At 50.5% G+C, this 16,109-nt stretch overlaps 1 protein-coding gene across 2 annotated transcripts in view; it reads right to left on the bottom strand.

The window, feature by feature from the left end:
* Positions 1–347: 347 nt before the first annotated feature.
* The window catches only part of CNNM2 (cyclin and CBS domain divalent metal cation transport mediator 2), a 143,604-nt gene continuing 127,842 nt past the window's right edge, over positions 348–16,109 (bottom strand). Inside the window, exons 5-8 of one of the 2 annotated variants that reach the window (XM_044240414.1) lie at positions 14,422–14,515; positions 11,219–11,284; positions 7,512–7,696; positions 348–6,821 (exon numbers count right to left, since the gene is read on the bottom strand). In XM_044240414.1, coding sequence (XP_044096349.1) covers positions 6,612–6,821; positions 7,512–7,696; positions 11,219–11,284; positions 14,422–14,515 — 555 coding nt within the window. In that variant the 3' untranslated portion in view covers positions 348–6,611. The remainder of the gene's footprint in view (positions 6,822–7,511; positions 7,697–11,218; positions 11,285–14,421; positions 14,516–16,109) is intronic. The other variant, XM_044240415.1, reaches the window with a different exon arrangement.

Below are 16,109 nucleotides of genomic sequence, written 5' to 3'. Positions count from 1 at the left end.
CTGTTAGTGACTGAGTGGCAAATGCGGGACAATTTGAGGGGATGCCCTCAGGGTCCTTAACTAAAATGCTTTGGCAGGACTCTCATTCTTGCAAAGGAGAACACCCCCCAGGGAACTGGTGGTACCAGACTCCAAGGCAGAGGTGGAGGACCAGAGGTGGAGGCACAGTCCTAGCTTCCCTCTCTTGCTACAGAAGACTGTGGTGTGTGTCCGAAGAGACACCCTGCTGTGTTGCCATGCCGACAACCGCGCCCAGCCTTGTCACCAGGACAGCCATGCTATTGGGCAGGGGACTGAGGTCGGTGGGGTGGTGTATAGATGGAAGGGGGAAGGGAACACACATCCGCTGGCAGGGTGAACAGAAAATCATCCTTTATCTAAATAGAATAATAGAAATGAACAAAAAAACCTTTTAAAACAATCACAAAATTTACAAATAAATTGGTACAAAATAAATAGGAGAGATTGTAAATCTACAACATCATTTGAATTATAAAATGCATTCATTATGACAATCAGCTCATGAAACCTATACATGTCATTTGTGCTTCTTTAGGTTTATGCACACAGCTCTGAATACTGTGTTCGGGAAACTTCACTGCTGAAAAGCATGAAATGTACACTATGACATAGTAAAGGCGGAGGAGGAAGAAAATCAGACACAGAGCGGGGTCTTATCTGAGGGCCAAGGCAATGCTGGCACTGGGCCTCAAAACCATGAAAAGGCCTCTTAGAAGCCCTGATGGGGAGGCAGCTTCCATGGTCCCGAGAGATGGATTCTGTAATCCAAGGTGGGAATTTAGAGGCCATCACTGTTGTGGGGCCAGTTTGCCAATCTGGCTCGGGAGGCTGGGAGTGAGGAAGAAGGTTCTAGTCTCACAGCCATGCTGTACCGTTACAGAGAATAGACCCCATCACCAGGAAGCAACCTCTAAAGTATTTCACGGAGGTACTTGAGAGCCCTGCCATAACGTAGGAGACCTGCCTCCATCCTCATCCCAAACACTAGTCCGTCGGGAAGAGTGGTGCGCCCAATAAAAAGGGGCCAGGTATGCTAGGATCGACGTAAGAGCAGCAACCTCTTTATGACAAAAACAGAAAGAAAACCACTGCCTTCTCCCCCACTTTAAGGGACAAGAGAACCCTAGGTTCCAGAGATGAGGGGCTCTAGGAAATACCTTCGTCACAATGTACTAACAGTAGAGGCATATGTACATAATAAATAATAATATAAAATAAAGCATATACATTTGTAGATTTAAAAGACTCCAGAAATAAGAGAAGTCAACGGACTGATAACACTCCACCTTCACAGTAGACTTCAGACATGGACACACGGAATAACAAATCAGAAGCTAGGCTGGGGCTCTCGGGGGAATGAGAGTCCTGAGACCTTATTCCTCACTCCTTTCTGCTCTGGGAGCCTGAGACCAGCTCTGGATACCAAGGGGCCTGGACCTTCAACAAAAAGGGAAGGCACCGAAACCCCACTAGGTCTATATAAGAATTCTCTCCAAGGTAACCCTGAAGAAGAATCTGGCCCCAAAAGCATCACTTCCCAAGGGAATCCGTGCTGGTCAGATGTGGGCAAACGCCAGAAGATACCCTGTCAGGCAAGGCAAGCCGTTCTTCCAGTTCATGTTTAAACTCTACCTAAGTGGGTATTCAAACTCAAAGACATGTACTAACTCAAGTCTTTCTTATAGTACATGTTGGAGCTGTGTACATAAAAACCTTGGTATACAAAGTCCTAGAACTTTACTCTCTTGCTACTAGAACCTTTGTGTCTCTGTTGCTTCAAGTACAGTCTGGTATTTCCCATCAAAAGATATTTACAACAATTCTAGTGAAAGGAGGTCAGTGGCTCTAGCACACAGAGACAGAAAGCTTACTTGTGCTGAGCCAACCGCAAAGGTCTAAGAAGCCAAGAAAGTTCCCAGTCCAAGATGGCGGGAGGAAAGCTGTTCCAAGCCCTGCAGTTGCTAAGAACTGCCATCACCTCCTTCTTTCCCTTGGACTGACCAGGGACTCTGGAACCTTCAGACAGGGCAGGACAACCAGCAAGTAAGCATTCACTGCAGGAAAAAGCCTTGAGGGACAGTGACATCAGCAAACTTGGCAAGGGTACACCACTCACCCTCAGATGGAGGCAAATGAACCTCATCTTAGAGTTCTCTGAACTCATCTCTCTTCAGCCCACTTGAATACAAAAGAAATACAAAAAGATAAAACATCTGTAAATGGCCCTGAGATATAAAAATCCACTGAGTAGGTTGCTCATTGATAAATTTACATCGGAAAGTTTCTGACTCATCCCAAACCATTTTCATACTTAATTCTCTAAATCCCTCCTAATTCTGGATTAATCTATAACTCACACCAAGGTCCTTCCTCGCTGGGCAGAAACGCCACTAGCCCAGAGCCTTCCGTGGAACCAAAGCCAACCCAGAAACTGTGTCCTCAGAAACCACATCGGCGCCCCAGAAGCCTCCGCACCCTGACTTGCCAGCTCCATCAACCCCCTGCAAGAAAAGCCCGTTCTGGGGTCAAAACCGACAGGGCAGTTCCTGTTGCTCCCACTGTCAGAGAACCCAGGTCAGGCAGTGCATGCTAAGCCAGCCAACCCTGGCAGCTGCTGCTTTGTTAAGCCCCCTTCTTGCCCCAGCCCAGGTCAGTCTTTTGCTGGGGCTCCCCCCTGGCAAACCCTGGAGGAATCTTGGGAGCCTGGCCCAGGACAGGCAAAGAGGGCCACAGATTGCTGGCTGTTTTTCAGAAGATGCAGGCGTTAGGATTTGTTCTGATTTCTGACCACCTAGGACAAAGGCTCCAGCTGCCAGGGCCTCCTTCAGTCTGCTCCTCAACCTGAGAGAGTTTGAGAGCAGAAGTCTGTGGTCCCTGCTTAGTCCAAATTCCTATTACTTCCATTCCTAGCAAAAATGTAGTTCTACTTGTCTCTACCAGTATCTTCCTAGACTTGGAAAAGCTGGTCCTTCAGTCAGATGGTACTGGGGATAGCACAGGTAAGTAGTCTATTCACAGTTCATGTTCCATATTCATGTGGAGTTCTGCATTTAGCCTTTGCACAGAAGTTCCTTAAAATAACATTAGAAAATGGCATGGTGCCCTACTTCCTCCCACGTGGGGAACCCAATCACATCAGCATGGGCACCAAGCTCTCTTCCGTTAGGTGAGGTGAGGGAGGGAGGGAAGAACAGAGTACAGTGGTGTGCCCTTTGAAATGCAAATCATGTAAGAACCAAGACTTAAACTAGTTGACTAGCACCCCAATATCCATGTACATACAAATCTTAATGTTGTTTTCCTAAAAGTTTAAATATATGATTTTTTGATTTGCCTGATGAATACACGGAATAGAAAGAACCTGTAGGGAGTAGGGGGGAAAAATCCCCTCACTTATAAAGACAGAGCCCACTGTCCTCGAAACGTCTGGATACTAGGGACCCAGTTTCCAGTGGAACCTTTGGGATGCTACAGTGGCCGGAAGCAGGAGGAGGCCCTGTCTGGTCCCACAGAGCCAGGGTTCAAAGCAGGGGCCACGGAAGCCACTGCAGACAGGCGCAGGGTGTGATAATGGGGGTCTCCAGCAGCATTCAAGACCCCAGCACCCGCCTCTGCTCCACAGCCCAGCCCCCTCCACACTTACAGAGCCAGCAGCTCCAGGACAGGATGATGGAGTCATGGTGCAATTCTAAGAACTGGCCACTGCACGTGGAGATCTCAATATGTGATGGTCTTTCTCTGCCGGACCCCACCCCCTTCATAGACACAGGGCTGCAGAGAACTTCTAAGCCAAAGTCATCGTGCTGCCCGGTGAAGCCACGAGCCAGCATTTCTCCTTTGACAGCCTGAAGGTAGTTCCAGAGGGAAAGTAGGGCCTGGGAGAAGAATCTGATCAACCTGTTTACTCAAGACAGTGAGTGTGATCTGAAGGGTCTTGAGCTTCCCCCAAAGTGGATGGAATTATAGCCAGGAATTGTTTTCAATTCCCTGTTGTTATAGAATATGAATAATCCAAGGTAAAGAGTGGTGTGGAGAAAATAAATACCATCTTGGGAGGCTAAAATTTCGTCCTCTAGGAGTCCCCCTGCCAGCACTTCTCAGCAGACATCTCAAAAAGCTGCCACACTGAGTGGGCACAAGCGTAGGGACAAGTTCTTGGCTTCGCACTCAAGTCAAGGAGCCAGGAGCTGGAATCCCTGGCCTCTCACAGAGCTTTAGGATTTACAAAGGAAAGGGGGAGGGCCTCTGAAAAAGACCAACACACTAACTCTGATTCCAGAAGCTCCTTCCAGGAGTAAGGCACCGTGAGATGGCCATGTATGGAAAAGCAGATCAGTGGAGAGAGGCTGGGGGCGGGGTGTGTGGAGATCCTGCAAGTCAGAGGAACCATGGTGTGGCAGGTCAGGCTCCACCAAACCACCAGGAAGGCCAGCGTCATCCACACCCGGAGTAGGAGTGTGGTTGTTGGGGATCACTCCTCTTGCGAGACCCAGGGTTCACTTCCTTAGTGGGAACGCTCGTTTCTACGCGCCCTGGGGATAGTCCCTGTTCCCACGCCGCACAGGGGCTGTGCTCAGCTAGATGTGTCTTAGAAGTTGAGAACTTTTAACTTGGATGGATCTGTTTCTAGAAGGGGAAGCTCGCCGTGTGGGGTCTCACTAACATTAAGCCACCGAACAGCAGGGGCTCCATCCAGTGCACGCGGCAGGTGGGGGGCCGGCAGCTTCCCACTCAACACCCTTAGGGGGTGACCCTGTGACCCTCTCTAAGGGGCGTGGCACCTGATGAGGAAGATCCTCCAGGACGGACATCCTGGAGGAAATACTGTGGTAAACGTGCCTATGACACTGGAGCCACCAAGCCCGGCATGTTGTTGGTGACTCCCCAACCCCAGCTCCCGTCCGCCCAGAGCCCAACCTGGGGGACACATTCCTACCTTGAGGAGGGAGAAGGAAACTGCTGCTTGGCCCGGGGCCTCCCCTCGATGAGCGAGCCCCAGTGGAGAAAATGCTATCTTCTCGGCCAGTGACTAGAGGCGGCACGGAGCAGCCTTCCTACCCGCACAAGGCGGCCGGTATGACCTCAGCTCAGGAATTCAGTGTACCAACGACCGCTGCCAACAGAATGCACATATCCCTCGGGCTAACGCTTCAAACAGGTAAGAGAGTTAAGAACTCGGTCACTCGAGAAGTACCGCCTGACATTAATTTCACTACACGTGATGAACTTGGTATTAAAATAAGGCGGAGAAACACACGAAATGGCCACAACACACATTTGGTTTTTGATCCCTGTTTGGGGCCAAACCGATCCGGGGCTGGACAGGCAGCCTCTCCGGCGTGGGCTGCATCTGAGGTGGGAGGCACAGAGGTCCTCGGGCGAGGAACACAGCACAGCCACCGCCGGGCCCTAGGAGCCCAGGGACAGAGGGGAAGAGGGACAGTGAGCTCCCTGGGAGGGGCAGGGGCTGGCAGTCCCCAAAGTTCCCTCCTTTAAACACCTGGGTCTGGAAACGCCTTCTGGGCTCAGAGCACAGAGCGCAGCTGGCCAGGCCCAGCTCCTTTCCGGACAATGACAGACTTTCCAGTGGGAAAGGGAGGAGCTTGAACTCCGTACCACACGGTTACTCAAAGGCCCTGTGGAAGATTTCCATTTGGCATCTGTGTAGCAGCATCCTGGGTCAACAAGAGCAAGGACGGGGAGGTGGGTGGCGGCGCTCTGGAGGCTGGGGCGCTGGGCTGGGGAGGCGGCCTGGCCGAGCCGGAGAATCCAGGCTGGAGGAATTGCGGGATGAAGTCACCTTGCCTCTTGCCAATGATAAACCATGGGTTTCAAATTCATTAACATTCATTTTGGTGATAAAAATTCCTTAGAGTAGGAAGCAAAAAAAAAAAAAAAAATCACATTCCAAGCCAATGTTAAACCTTTCTGAGGGAAAGGGACACAGTTAGACATTAACTTAAAACAACACTGAGCTCACGGAGGCGACCGCGGCCCCGCACAGGCTCCGCCCCACAGTGGGACAGACTTGGCAGGTCCGCAGCCACAGTTTTCTTCATTCATCCTTCAAGTTCCACAGCGACACCCACTGGGCACGGAGCAGGCGTGCCCCTCCCGAGGAGGGCCGGCAAGGCCACCGGCGGAGCGAGTCCCTTTGGGTCCCATCTCGGAGTCACGGCAGAGTTCAGACAGAACAACGTAAAACTCTGCAAAAGACAGTGTTTGAAAACATGATCTCTTGGGGAAAAAAATTAATAAACTGCCACAATTTCCAACTTCATGCAAACTGAGGAAGGAGGAGAGTGAATAAAGATAAAAGGTACAACTGAAAAAATAAACATGATTCTATTTGGGTGGAAGAAGTTCATCTCCAAAAATCTTGAATGCCACGCCCGAGCCGTTGATGTCACACCTCTCGTTTCCGCTCCTGCCCTCACCATCCTCCGCCGCTGCTTCCGGGAAGGGGACAAAGTCTTTGGTCTCAGGATGTTGTGGGAGGCAGCATGGCACACAAGCTCACACTAATGGGATTCACGGTCAGCTGGCCTGGGGCCTTGGGAGTGGGGGGTGAGGGGCTGCGGGGGGGCGCCCTAGATGGCCCCTTCGCTGTGCAGGCTGTGGTTGGCTTTGCTGTGTGTCACACAGTTCTGTTCGTTGAGCAGGTTGGCGGTCTCGTCTGGCAACCCGTCGTGCAGCTCCGTAAGAGTCAATTCAATTTTAGTGTTTTCACTGTCTGAAGACTGAGGAGTTTTGTCCATCCGGGATGCCATCAAGGCATTTTGGTATTGCTGTCTCGAGATCTGGGGCCAGAAGATGGTACGGAAGACAAACCAAGAGAACGCTTATTTTTAGGAGTTCCTGTCTCGACCTCGTATTACATACTAAAGTCCCCCGGAGGGCCTGCTTAGTTTTTCTAGGAAAATTTCACTCTCGAATATAGACTGAGCCACTTTTCAAGTTCGAGTGGACTCTGGCGAACGAGTCAGTTTTTACTGATAGAAGCCATGCCCAAGTTTTCGTCCTGCAATCTCACAGAGACTGGAAGATGGAGATAGGCTTCCATCAGCTGAAGCTGGCTCGTTCTTCGGTTCAGAAGACGTCTCTATTCCAGACTAAGACAAGAACCCTGTCTCGGGGCAGAAGAGAGGCAGAGGGCTCTTCCCAACCCACCTCAGCAAGTCTTCAGGGTCTCGGATCTCAGCCCTTCCGGGACCGCCCCGACTCAGGAGAGTCAGAGCTCATGAAGACTTGCTGAAAGGGTTTGTTCTTTTTCTTTCTCCAGCTCTCACACCTGACTCGGCAGCCATTCTGACAGAGCCAGAGAGACGAATGTTCTCCCGGGCCTGCGTCTCGGTTGGGTGCAGGAGCCGGAGGTGGGACACCCAAGTGACAAAGGGAAAGCCCGGGGCAGGGCTGGGGCGCCGGACAGCTTGCTCTGGAAGGTCACCCCCAGCGGCCAGGCCCAGCCAACCCATGTGCTCTCCTCTTACCTTCACGAACTGAAGGTCGGAAAGGGCCCGCACGGAGTAGTCAGGGATGTAGACTTGGAGGAACGAAGAGTTGAGCTGATTATTGCTGCTCCCCAGGGTCGGCGTTACGGCGTCAATCCGGTCGCTTCGGCTCAGAGAGTCTGAGTGGTTCAAAGCACAGGGACGAGGAGGCGACTTGTTTTCACCTAGAAAAGGAGAAAGTGAAGCCCAGAACCTATTAAGTGAGGTAGAGAGAACCAACAATGCCGGCTATTAACTTTCTAAATAATAAAAAGTAGTAATTAACAGACCAGTTCAATCAACTTACACCAGACACCCGAGCACCGTACAGCTCACCACCTAGAGGGTTCTGCCCCCCAAAACCTCGTCAGCCCGGGGTCTCTTCAGTTCCTTGGGACACAGAAGGAACTGAAGAGACACAGAAGCTCCCGGAGAGAAAACATGGGGCAAGGGAGGGCAGCACTTTGTTATTTTGCCAGAAGCAAAAGCAAAGTACTCTGGAGAATGTCTGTAAATCATTATGTGTATTAAAGGGATCAAAAGAGTTCTCGAAAAAGTTCTGTCTGCTCATTCCATAACCCACCCGCCAGCTGAACCTATTATCTTTGTCCCTGACCCCCCACGAAATCCCCAGCAGGCAGCCCGGGGGTCTCAGCAGTTCAGGAACACCAAACTCTTAAAAGCTCTTAAAAGGCTTTAAGGGACCGTAGGTGCAGGGAGAGTCCTTGACGGGATGGGCCGCGTCCGTTCCTCCGTTAAAACAAAGTGCAAGGAAACTCAAGGAGTCTAGGGCTGCTGCTCTCAAAGGCAGCTCCTCACACACATTTTTGTTGAAAATAAAACCCACCCCACCCTCGTCAAAGCGTCTTCCATTTTTGCTTTCCCACTGAATCTATGCCACATATATTAAGGGGGTGTTCACACTGGACAGGCGCTGGCCTGCGTAATGTCACAGGACTGGAGGGGACCAGTTCTGATGGAGATCAGGCCCGTCCGTCTTCACAATACGCCCCTGACCGATACTCCCACAAAGGAGCTGGCCCTCGGCTGGTCCTGCCCTCCAACTCCTCTACATCGCTCATCATGCCCGTGAAAATCACCACCTCAGACTGACATGGCCGGCGGTCCCTCCCTCCCCTCAGACTGACATGGCGGTCTCTCCCTCCGCTCCTAGAGCTCCACTGAGGGACCACCACTCCTGTGCTGCTTGAAGGAGCCCTGAAAAGCCTGGAGGTAGCTGTGTTCTCCTTCGGCCTCTTCTTGTCCAGCCAAATACTTTGACATCCTTCCTGTCATAAATGTCCCTCTTAAAATAGGACGACCAGAACAGGATAAGTACTCCGTGAACTTCACAGGGAGCGCTCCCTTTCTCCTAAAACTGCCACAGCACAACTTCCCCTACGATCTTGTCCGACTTTCTACTGCTCAGAATTAAACTCAGAGTAGCCATTCCTCTGGTTGCTTCCACTTATCTTCTGAGAGAACAAGGCAAATGAATAATTTATCACATTTTCTCTTGGCAGAAGGGAACTTTGATCAGATGACCCAACTCTGTAGAACATCGGTATTAGTTCCCGCCTCATCAAGTTTGAGGAGGATTCCAAAGGGGAGAACGTATAAAGTGCTTAGCACAACACCTGACACCTCACAAATATCCCAGCAAGAAGCCTCGTTAACATTGTTCTACTTCCTGTTTGCCTCATCCCCGTCTCTCCACTAGGCGCCCACCCTCAGGTCCGAGCCTTTCTGTATGTGTGAGAGCATCGCTCTGGTTGACAGATGGAAACGTTCTTCGAAACAAGGACCCCACTGTATCCCTGGGGTCCCCAAATCACATCACCATTTCTACGGACAGTGTTTACTTCTGTGTGTTACAATGTAAAGGTTAAAAAACCCAAACATTCCAAGGGCGCTCGGCTTACTAATCAGACTACATGTGCACGCAGACAGCAGAGGCCTTACTTCTGAGTCCCCTGCTCTTTCCTCCCAAATAGGATTACAGGGCAGTTTCTCTGGTTTCCCCAAGGTATCTAGACTCCTAGTCTGTTTCCTCTCAACCCACTGCCCTCTGGTTTTGCGAGATGAGCCCCTGCCTTTGCCAGGAACCCACAGCCCAGCATCCCAGCCACAGTCTGGGGAGGCAGACCCTGTTTTCTGGGACCCCCTTCTGCAGCAGTGAGTGTGACAGGGACCCAGTGCAACCAGCCTTTCGTCGACACACAGGGAGACCAAGGAGAATAAAGACTTTAAGTGGCCAGCCCCCAGTTCGGGTGATATTTTGCAGCCAAGTTAATGTGCTAAATTTTAATAATAATTATAATTTTAAAATGTCCAATTTTCATTCCTCTTATGCCTTCTTAGCATGTTTTTTTCCTGCTTTTTAGTTACTTCACCTAGGAATGCTTTCTTTTTAGGAGTAAGCCAGAAAGATACTGTAAAGAAACATTCCCATCCCCTTCCATTGGAACCACCAAGCATCATTTGGAATAGGCTGGAAATCACCGGTTTTATTCAACCGCCACTTATTGTAATGCCAGCATCTTGAAGGCCTGGACCTAAAAAATGGTTTATTTATTTATTTATTTATTTGGGGATCAGAAAGAGAAATCTAAGAAATCTCTAGTTCCATGGAAAAAGTAAAACACAAGTGACATTTCATGAGTGTCACCCAAAAGTCACTCTTCTTCAGCATCTGTGATGTTTTAAATGGGTAGCAGATACCGGCAAACCGAACGGGGAGGAAAAACACCAACATACCTACGTATACACAAATGCGTATTTCTGTGCATACGTGTGTGTGTTGTGGGCACAGACAGGTCTACCCCACCAGCAGGTTTGATTCACACAGGTCTATAAATAAGATCTTATCCCCACACCCCGCAAGCTTTTTCAGAGCAAAGACTTGAGGGAACAGTAGCTTCTTTCTAGGGAAAGTCTTGTCTGTTTTACAAAATATCAGCATTCGAGAATTCTGCTGAACCTGGATTAGGAAACGCCAACTTCATGAGATGTGAAGATAGAAGCTGTGTGGAACGTAATAAACACAGAAAACCTGTACCACCGAAAGCTCAGCAATTTTAATTAAAGAAAGATTAAACCTTTGCCTTTCTTTCTGGCTGGTGGATGTTACTAGGCAGGCAGGACCCAACCCTCGTGCAGGGTGGGCACCTGACAGCCAGTGGCAGGGAATGTGCACAGCACCAGGTGGGGGGGGGCAGGAGGAGTCGGGGGGCCCCCTCCCTGATGAGGCAGGGATGCAAGTACCCCATTCTCACGGCTGCTGGGACAAAGACTCAGGGAGCAGAACCAAGAACACCGGGGCCTCTGCAAGTGCTGGACGCCCTGACTTGGTGGAGGTCCAAGAACCTAGAGCAGCCCCCTTGCGCTGCCCTGGAGACCCCGAGGTCAGCGGTATGGGTGCGTCAGGGAGGGGGCTGTGACGGCCCAGGTCACCATTGCATGGGCTTTCTGGGCTGCTCACACCCACAGGCCAGTCGCCTGCCAGGCTCCGGAGTCTGCCCCACGCCTGCTGTGGGCTTCTCCAGACCCCGCACAGCTCAACACCGTGTCTGGGAACGTGCTGCCTGAGCCCTGAGCAGAACTGCAGCCTGGACCACATCAAAGGACCAGATCTGGCCAGCCGGGCTTCTGCGGGGTGTCAAGGGAGGCAACCGGAAGAATTACGAAAAGGAAACATGCAGAGTTACCTGGAGAACCTGCTGCTAACAACTCTGTTCTGCTGACAACAAAGGTGCGAGACAGGGACAAAGGAACTGAAAAATGGAGAAGAGCAGGGTGAGACCGCATCGAAAGGCAAGGAAGGAGACCTCTGCACTCGGGGCACAGGAGTGCATACCTGTTCTACTTCTATGAGCATTCAGTTCCGGAAATTCCAGAGCCTATAGGATATTATGGAAATTAAAAAGGAACACACAGTGCTTTCCAGGAAGAGGAATCCAGGGAGCCTGAAATCAGAAGAAATCCTACTCAAATGCTTCTCTACTAACCTAGAAATCTCTTAAGCCATTAATACTCTATTGGGGCTTATGGCTCAAAAACGTGCTCTTCTTAAGGATTTAAATCACAACGAGCCACAGAAAAGGGGGGCTCAATTAGTCAACTAGCCCAAGAGCATGATCCAAGCCACCCGCGCCCACAGAGCCTGCGGCAAGCAGTCGGCTGTTCAGCTCGTGGACATCCTTAGTCTCGCCGTCATTTTAACTTGTCATTTTGAATTGTCTGGGAATACTTCGGAAGTTCAAAGTATCGGAGGAAAGTAATTAAAGAATGTTATGCACAGGTTTCTTGGGAATGACGGACCAAAGGCATCCTCATCGCTTCCACCCAGAGAGCTGCAGGCCGGTCGGATTGAAAAGTCCAATCAACTCTCCCCTCCCTGGCAGGAGTCCTATTTCCTGGGCAGGTTTTTGGGGGAGGAGGGGGCAGGAGGAGGTTCTTTTCTTTTTTTTTAATTTTTAAAAAGATTTTATTTATTTACTTGAGATAGAGAGAGCACGCATGAGCTGGGGTGGCAGAGGGAGAAGCAGACTCCCCACTGAGCAGGGAGCCTGACTCGGGGCTGGATCCCGGGACCTGGAGATCATGCCCTGAGCTGAAAGCAGAGGCTTAACCCACTGAGCCACTCAGGCACCCCTCTGCTTTTGTTTTTAAACTACAGGGTAATTGACTCACAATTGGGCAGGTCTTGAAACTGATTACTGTAGGATTCTTCTAGGCAATCAACATTAATAAATTGAAATACTATCTTGAGATTAAGGCACTAATTGTATCTCTCAATGAATACACCCAAATCCTACTTGTCAAGTAAAATACTGGGCTTTGTAATAAGTACGATGCTATTAATGACATCCTGTTCCTTCCTGGCATTTCCCGAGGCCCGGCTGCTGCAGCCCCACAGCTTTGCTGCAGGGGAGGGTCTGCTCCTCAGCTCCCTTTCTGGGTGGGATTTGCCTTTATGTGAACCCACAGGTCAGTATACACTGGGCTAATGTTTAAGTTTCAAGAACCAGTGATTGCTAAGATTGTATCCTTACTCTTCTAACCTTTCTTTCAAAAGCCACCTTCTAAATCGGACTCTACTAATGGGGCTGATTTGAGGTTGGCTGCCACACAGCAGTCCCCAGCTCAACACTCAGCTCTCACACCGATATTTCCTCTGTGCTCTCAAGCTTACAGAACACTTGCAGGGGGAAGTACCACCACATTCTCTTCTACCAAGTACACGAGGTAACCTTATTATGTCCTTTCGGTAAGGAGGAAGCCAAGGTCTTCTCTCAAAGGCCGCCGACCACACGCACTGGGACTGCTGCTGGAACCCAGGACCTCCCGGACCAGTTAGGACCCTCCCTGCCTCCTCATCAGCAGCAAGAACAGATCACCTTCAAGTTTACAGAAGCCACAACTCAGTGGGGTTAGACAAGCCCATGTTCACACCGATGTTAGTCAGCAGCTGACAACAGGGAGGCTGGCGAATGTGGCGAAAACCCCACAGCAGGACAGTGAGAAGATGCATCTGGGGCAGGGGAGGCTGAGGGACATGAAGAGAACCCTCGGCATTTCCCTGGCTTCCTAACTGTAGTAACACCTTTGGATGCCCAGGACACTGTGTGATGTGGCAGATGAAGCCTAAGGTCACAAAACCAGATGTGTATGGAGGTATCCCCTCCCCTTTTGAGACTGGTTTCCAGAAGCCACCTAGGTTGTTTTAGGATGGGCTTTTTGAAAGTTTGGGTTTTAAGTTTCCCAGCACGGCATGTCATTTGGTATGGTGGCCACAAGGTGGCACTCAAGCACCTCTGTTCACCTGTCGGCACTGCTCCAGCTGGAGGCCAGCAGCGGCACAAGCACCCTGCAAAGCAGGCAATGCAGAGGGACCGTGCGGAGTCCAGAGCCAGAGCTCTCTGTGCTCCCCGTTCCTACTAGATAGCGCCTGCTGGCCTCTGGTGCTCAGCACACTGTCCATACCCTAGGGCACAGCCATCCTCAGCTGGCAGCCTCACCTGACCGGCCGTCTAGACAAGAATTGGCTATAAGCAATAAATATCCATGAACAACCTTGTGCATCCTCAGAAAAATGCAAATTTAAAAACCTTCAGAACAGTGAACATTTAAAAGACTTGACATCATCTAGCAGTGGATGTAGAGCAAGCGGAACCCCTGTCCTCACTGGCAGGAGTGTGCACCCCTCCGGCCTCAGTGGCCTGAGGCAGGGGCGGGAGCTGCCTGGGCCACGCCCACACGGACTCCCGGCAGGAGCAGGTACACACTCACACATGCTCGCACATGCTTGCACACACACACGCTTGCCGGAAGAGGTGGACGAGGGCATGCACAGCCACAGAAAGCAGGGTAGCCCCCAAAGGAACACTACCCCCATGTCCATCAGCAACAGACCAAGCACACTGCTGTGTATTCATACAACGCAACACTGCACAGCCATGAGAAGTAAGGTGTAAGCACACATAGCAACAGTGACAAATGTGACAAGGACAACACTGGGTGGGAGGAGCCGGGCTCAATAGAACACATGCTCCTTCAGTCCACTTATACCAAGTTCAAGAACAGGCACAACTAGTCTATTAGAAGCTAAGGCAGAGGTCTGGGGGATAGTGACAGTGTGTTGGCAGTGGGGTCTGTGGGATTAGTGACATTTGTCTCTTGAACTGGGTGCCGCTTCACAGGGGAGCGCTGGCTTTGTGCAAGTTCACGGGGGCACAGGCTTATGATTTGTGTGGGGGTGGGGGGAGGTACTGGTATACATGACCAACTTCAATCAAAAGTTCAAGATGAAGATAAACAGGAGAGCTGGCAGGTACAGAAAGGTGACCATGGAAGGGCATTCTGTCCTAAAAGCCAGCCCTTCCCCGAGGGGTGGAGGAGGGCCGCTCACCTGGAGAGGCTGTGAGAGCCATCACACCATAGTAGGAGAAAGCGCTGGCTTCAAATTTCATACCTTCCTTCCCAGCTTCTACTTCCACTTTCCCCTGTGGGAAGAAAAGGGCAGGGTTGTTTTCAGTCCAGTTACACAAATCCCTCAGCAAACTCTTTTCAAGATTTATCCTCCCTCAGATTGTCTGAATTCTTTTCCCAACCATCCCCAGGAAAGAAAGCCTCACATACTCTCCCACTTAACAGAGAGGATTCATCTAACATGGAAACTGGACTTGGCTGGAGATGCAGAGAGGACTGCGAATATGTGAGATTTAATTTCTGTAAGTCTGCTTAGTATTTTCCCAGCATCCCTAGTTCATGCATGGATTCTTCAGAAACCCTCCAGTAATAAAAAGACGGGGCTCTCGCCCCATTGATGGGACAAACACTGAAGATGTGGTCTTGCAGGAGCCCGAGCTGGAGCAACATCAGGGTTAAGGGTTAACACGGTTCATGACCACGGACTAAAAGGGCTCCAGGGACAGAACTCACTCTGGTCTCGCTAACACAGCGTCCTGTGTCTGTAGGTGGGGCCCCTTGTTGCCCAGACCCACCACGGGCACCACAGCTTCTCTGAACTTCCTCTTCGCAGTCTTGCATCAGGACAAAACCTCTCCCTGAAGTCCTCCCTCGCCTTCTCTTCCTCTAACTCGTCCACAGCTTCACGCATTAGTTCCTCGGGGACAGACTACGGACGGATGCCTCATTCACCCTGCTAGCCTCAGGGTCCACCGCCATCCCTGTTGGTCGGTGCCCAACATCCGTTTTCCAGGCAACCAGACTATCCTAGTAAGTTCCGCTTCTGGATTTCCAAGCCGAGCACAAGAATGGCTCTCGTTTGCTGTACCTGGAGCTGCCTCTCCAGTGATGGGGCACCTTCATGGTACATCCTTTAGGATAGGTAAATAAAAATCACGGCACCCCTCGTTGAAGGGGAATGTGCTAACACATCAGTGCTTTATTAACTCACTTCAGTGCTCTTAACTCCATGAAGCAGACACAACTGCCATCCCCTCCACAGGTCAGGAGAGGGGCTCCGAAGGACTAAATAAGTGAAGAACAAGCTTTTGACCACCATGTTTGCCACGCTGCCCACTAACGCAAGAGTGAATCATTTCTCATTAAAAAAAAAAAAAAAAAAAGATGATTTTGATCATTCCAAATTCCCAGTTATGGAAAGCTTTCCCCAAATCACTTCTTCAGAAAACCATCTACTGCCTCTCTTTCAGCTTTTCCTTTATTCAAATATCAGACTGGTCACTCTCCGACCAACTCTCCTCCTGTAGGAAAGGAGCCAACCACCACCACCCCCCATAAGGTAAAACCACCCTGCCAACAATCAGGGGCCCAAAACCCTGACCGCACAGCGCACAGGGCCCTAGAGAGGCCGTGGGGTCCTGTGCGGAGACTGTCCTCACCACCCACAAGTTTCCAACACACGAGACAGATGGGAGCAGGTAGAAGACTGAAGGTACGAAGCAGTCAACAAAAACCCTCCATGACGAAAAAGATGGTAAGAATCTAAGGAAATGGGAGAAAAAAAACTTCCTGTTCTCCTACACATTCTGTGCAGGAAGGAAAATCCAAGGAGTAGGATTTGAGCCAAGAGAAGGGAGGGCAGGTCAGAGGTGGGAGAGAGCCCGCAGC

This window comes from Neovison vison, chromosome 2, assembly GCF_020171115.1.
Source record: "Neovison vison isolate M4711 chromosome 2, ASM_NN_V1, whole genome shotgun sequence".
Lineage (NCBI taxonomy): Eukaryota > Metazoa > Chordata > Mammalia > Carnivora > Mustelidae > Neogale > Neogale vison.
The sequence above is the reverse complement of the archived record's forward strand: the minus strand, read 5'-3'. Positions and strand labels throughout refer to the sequence as shown.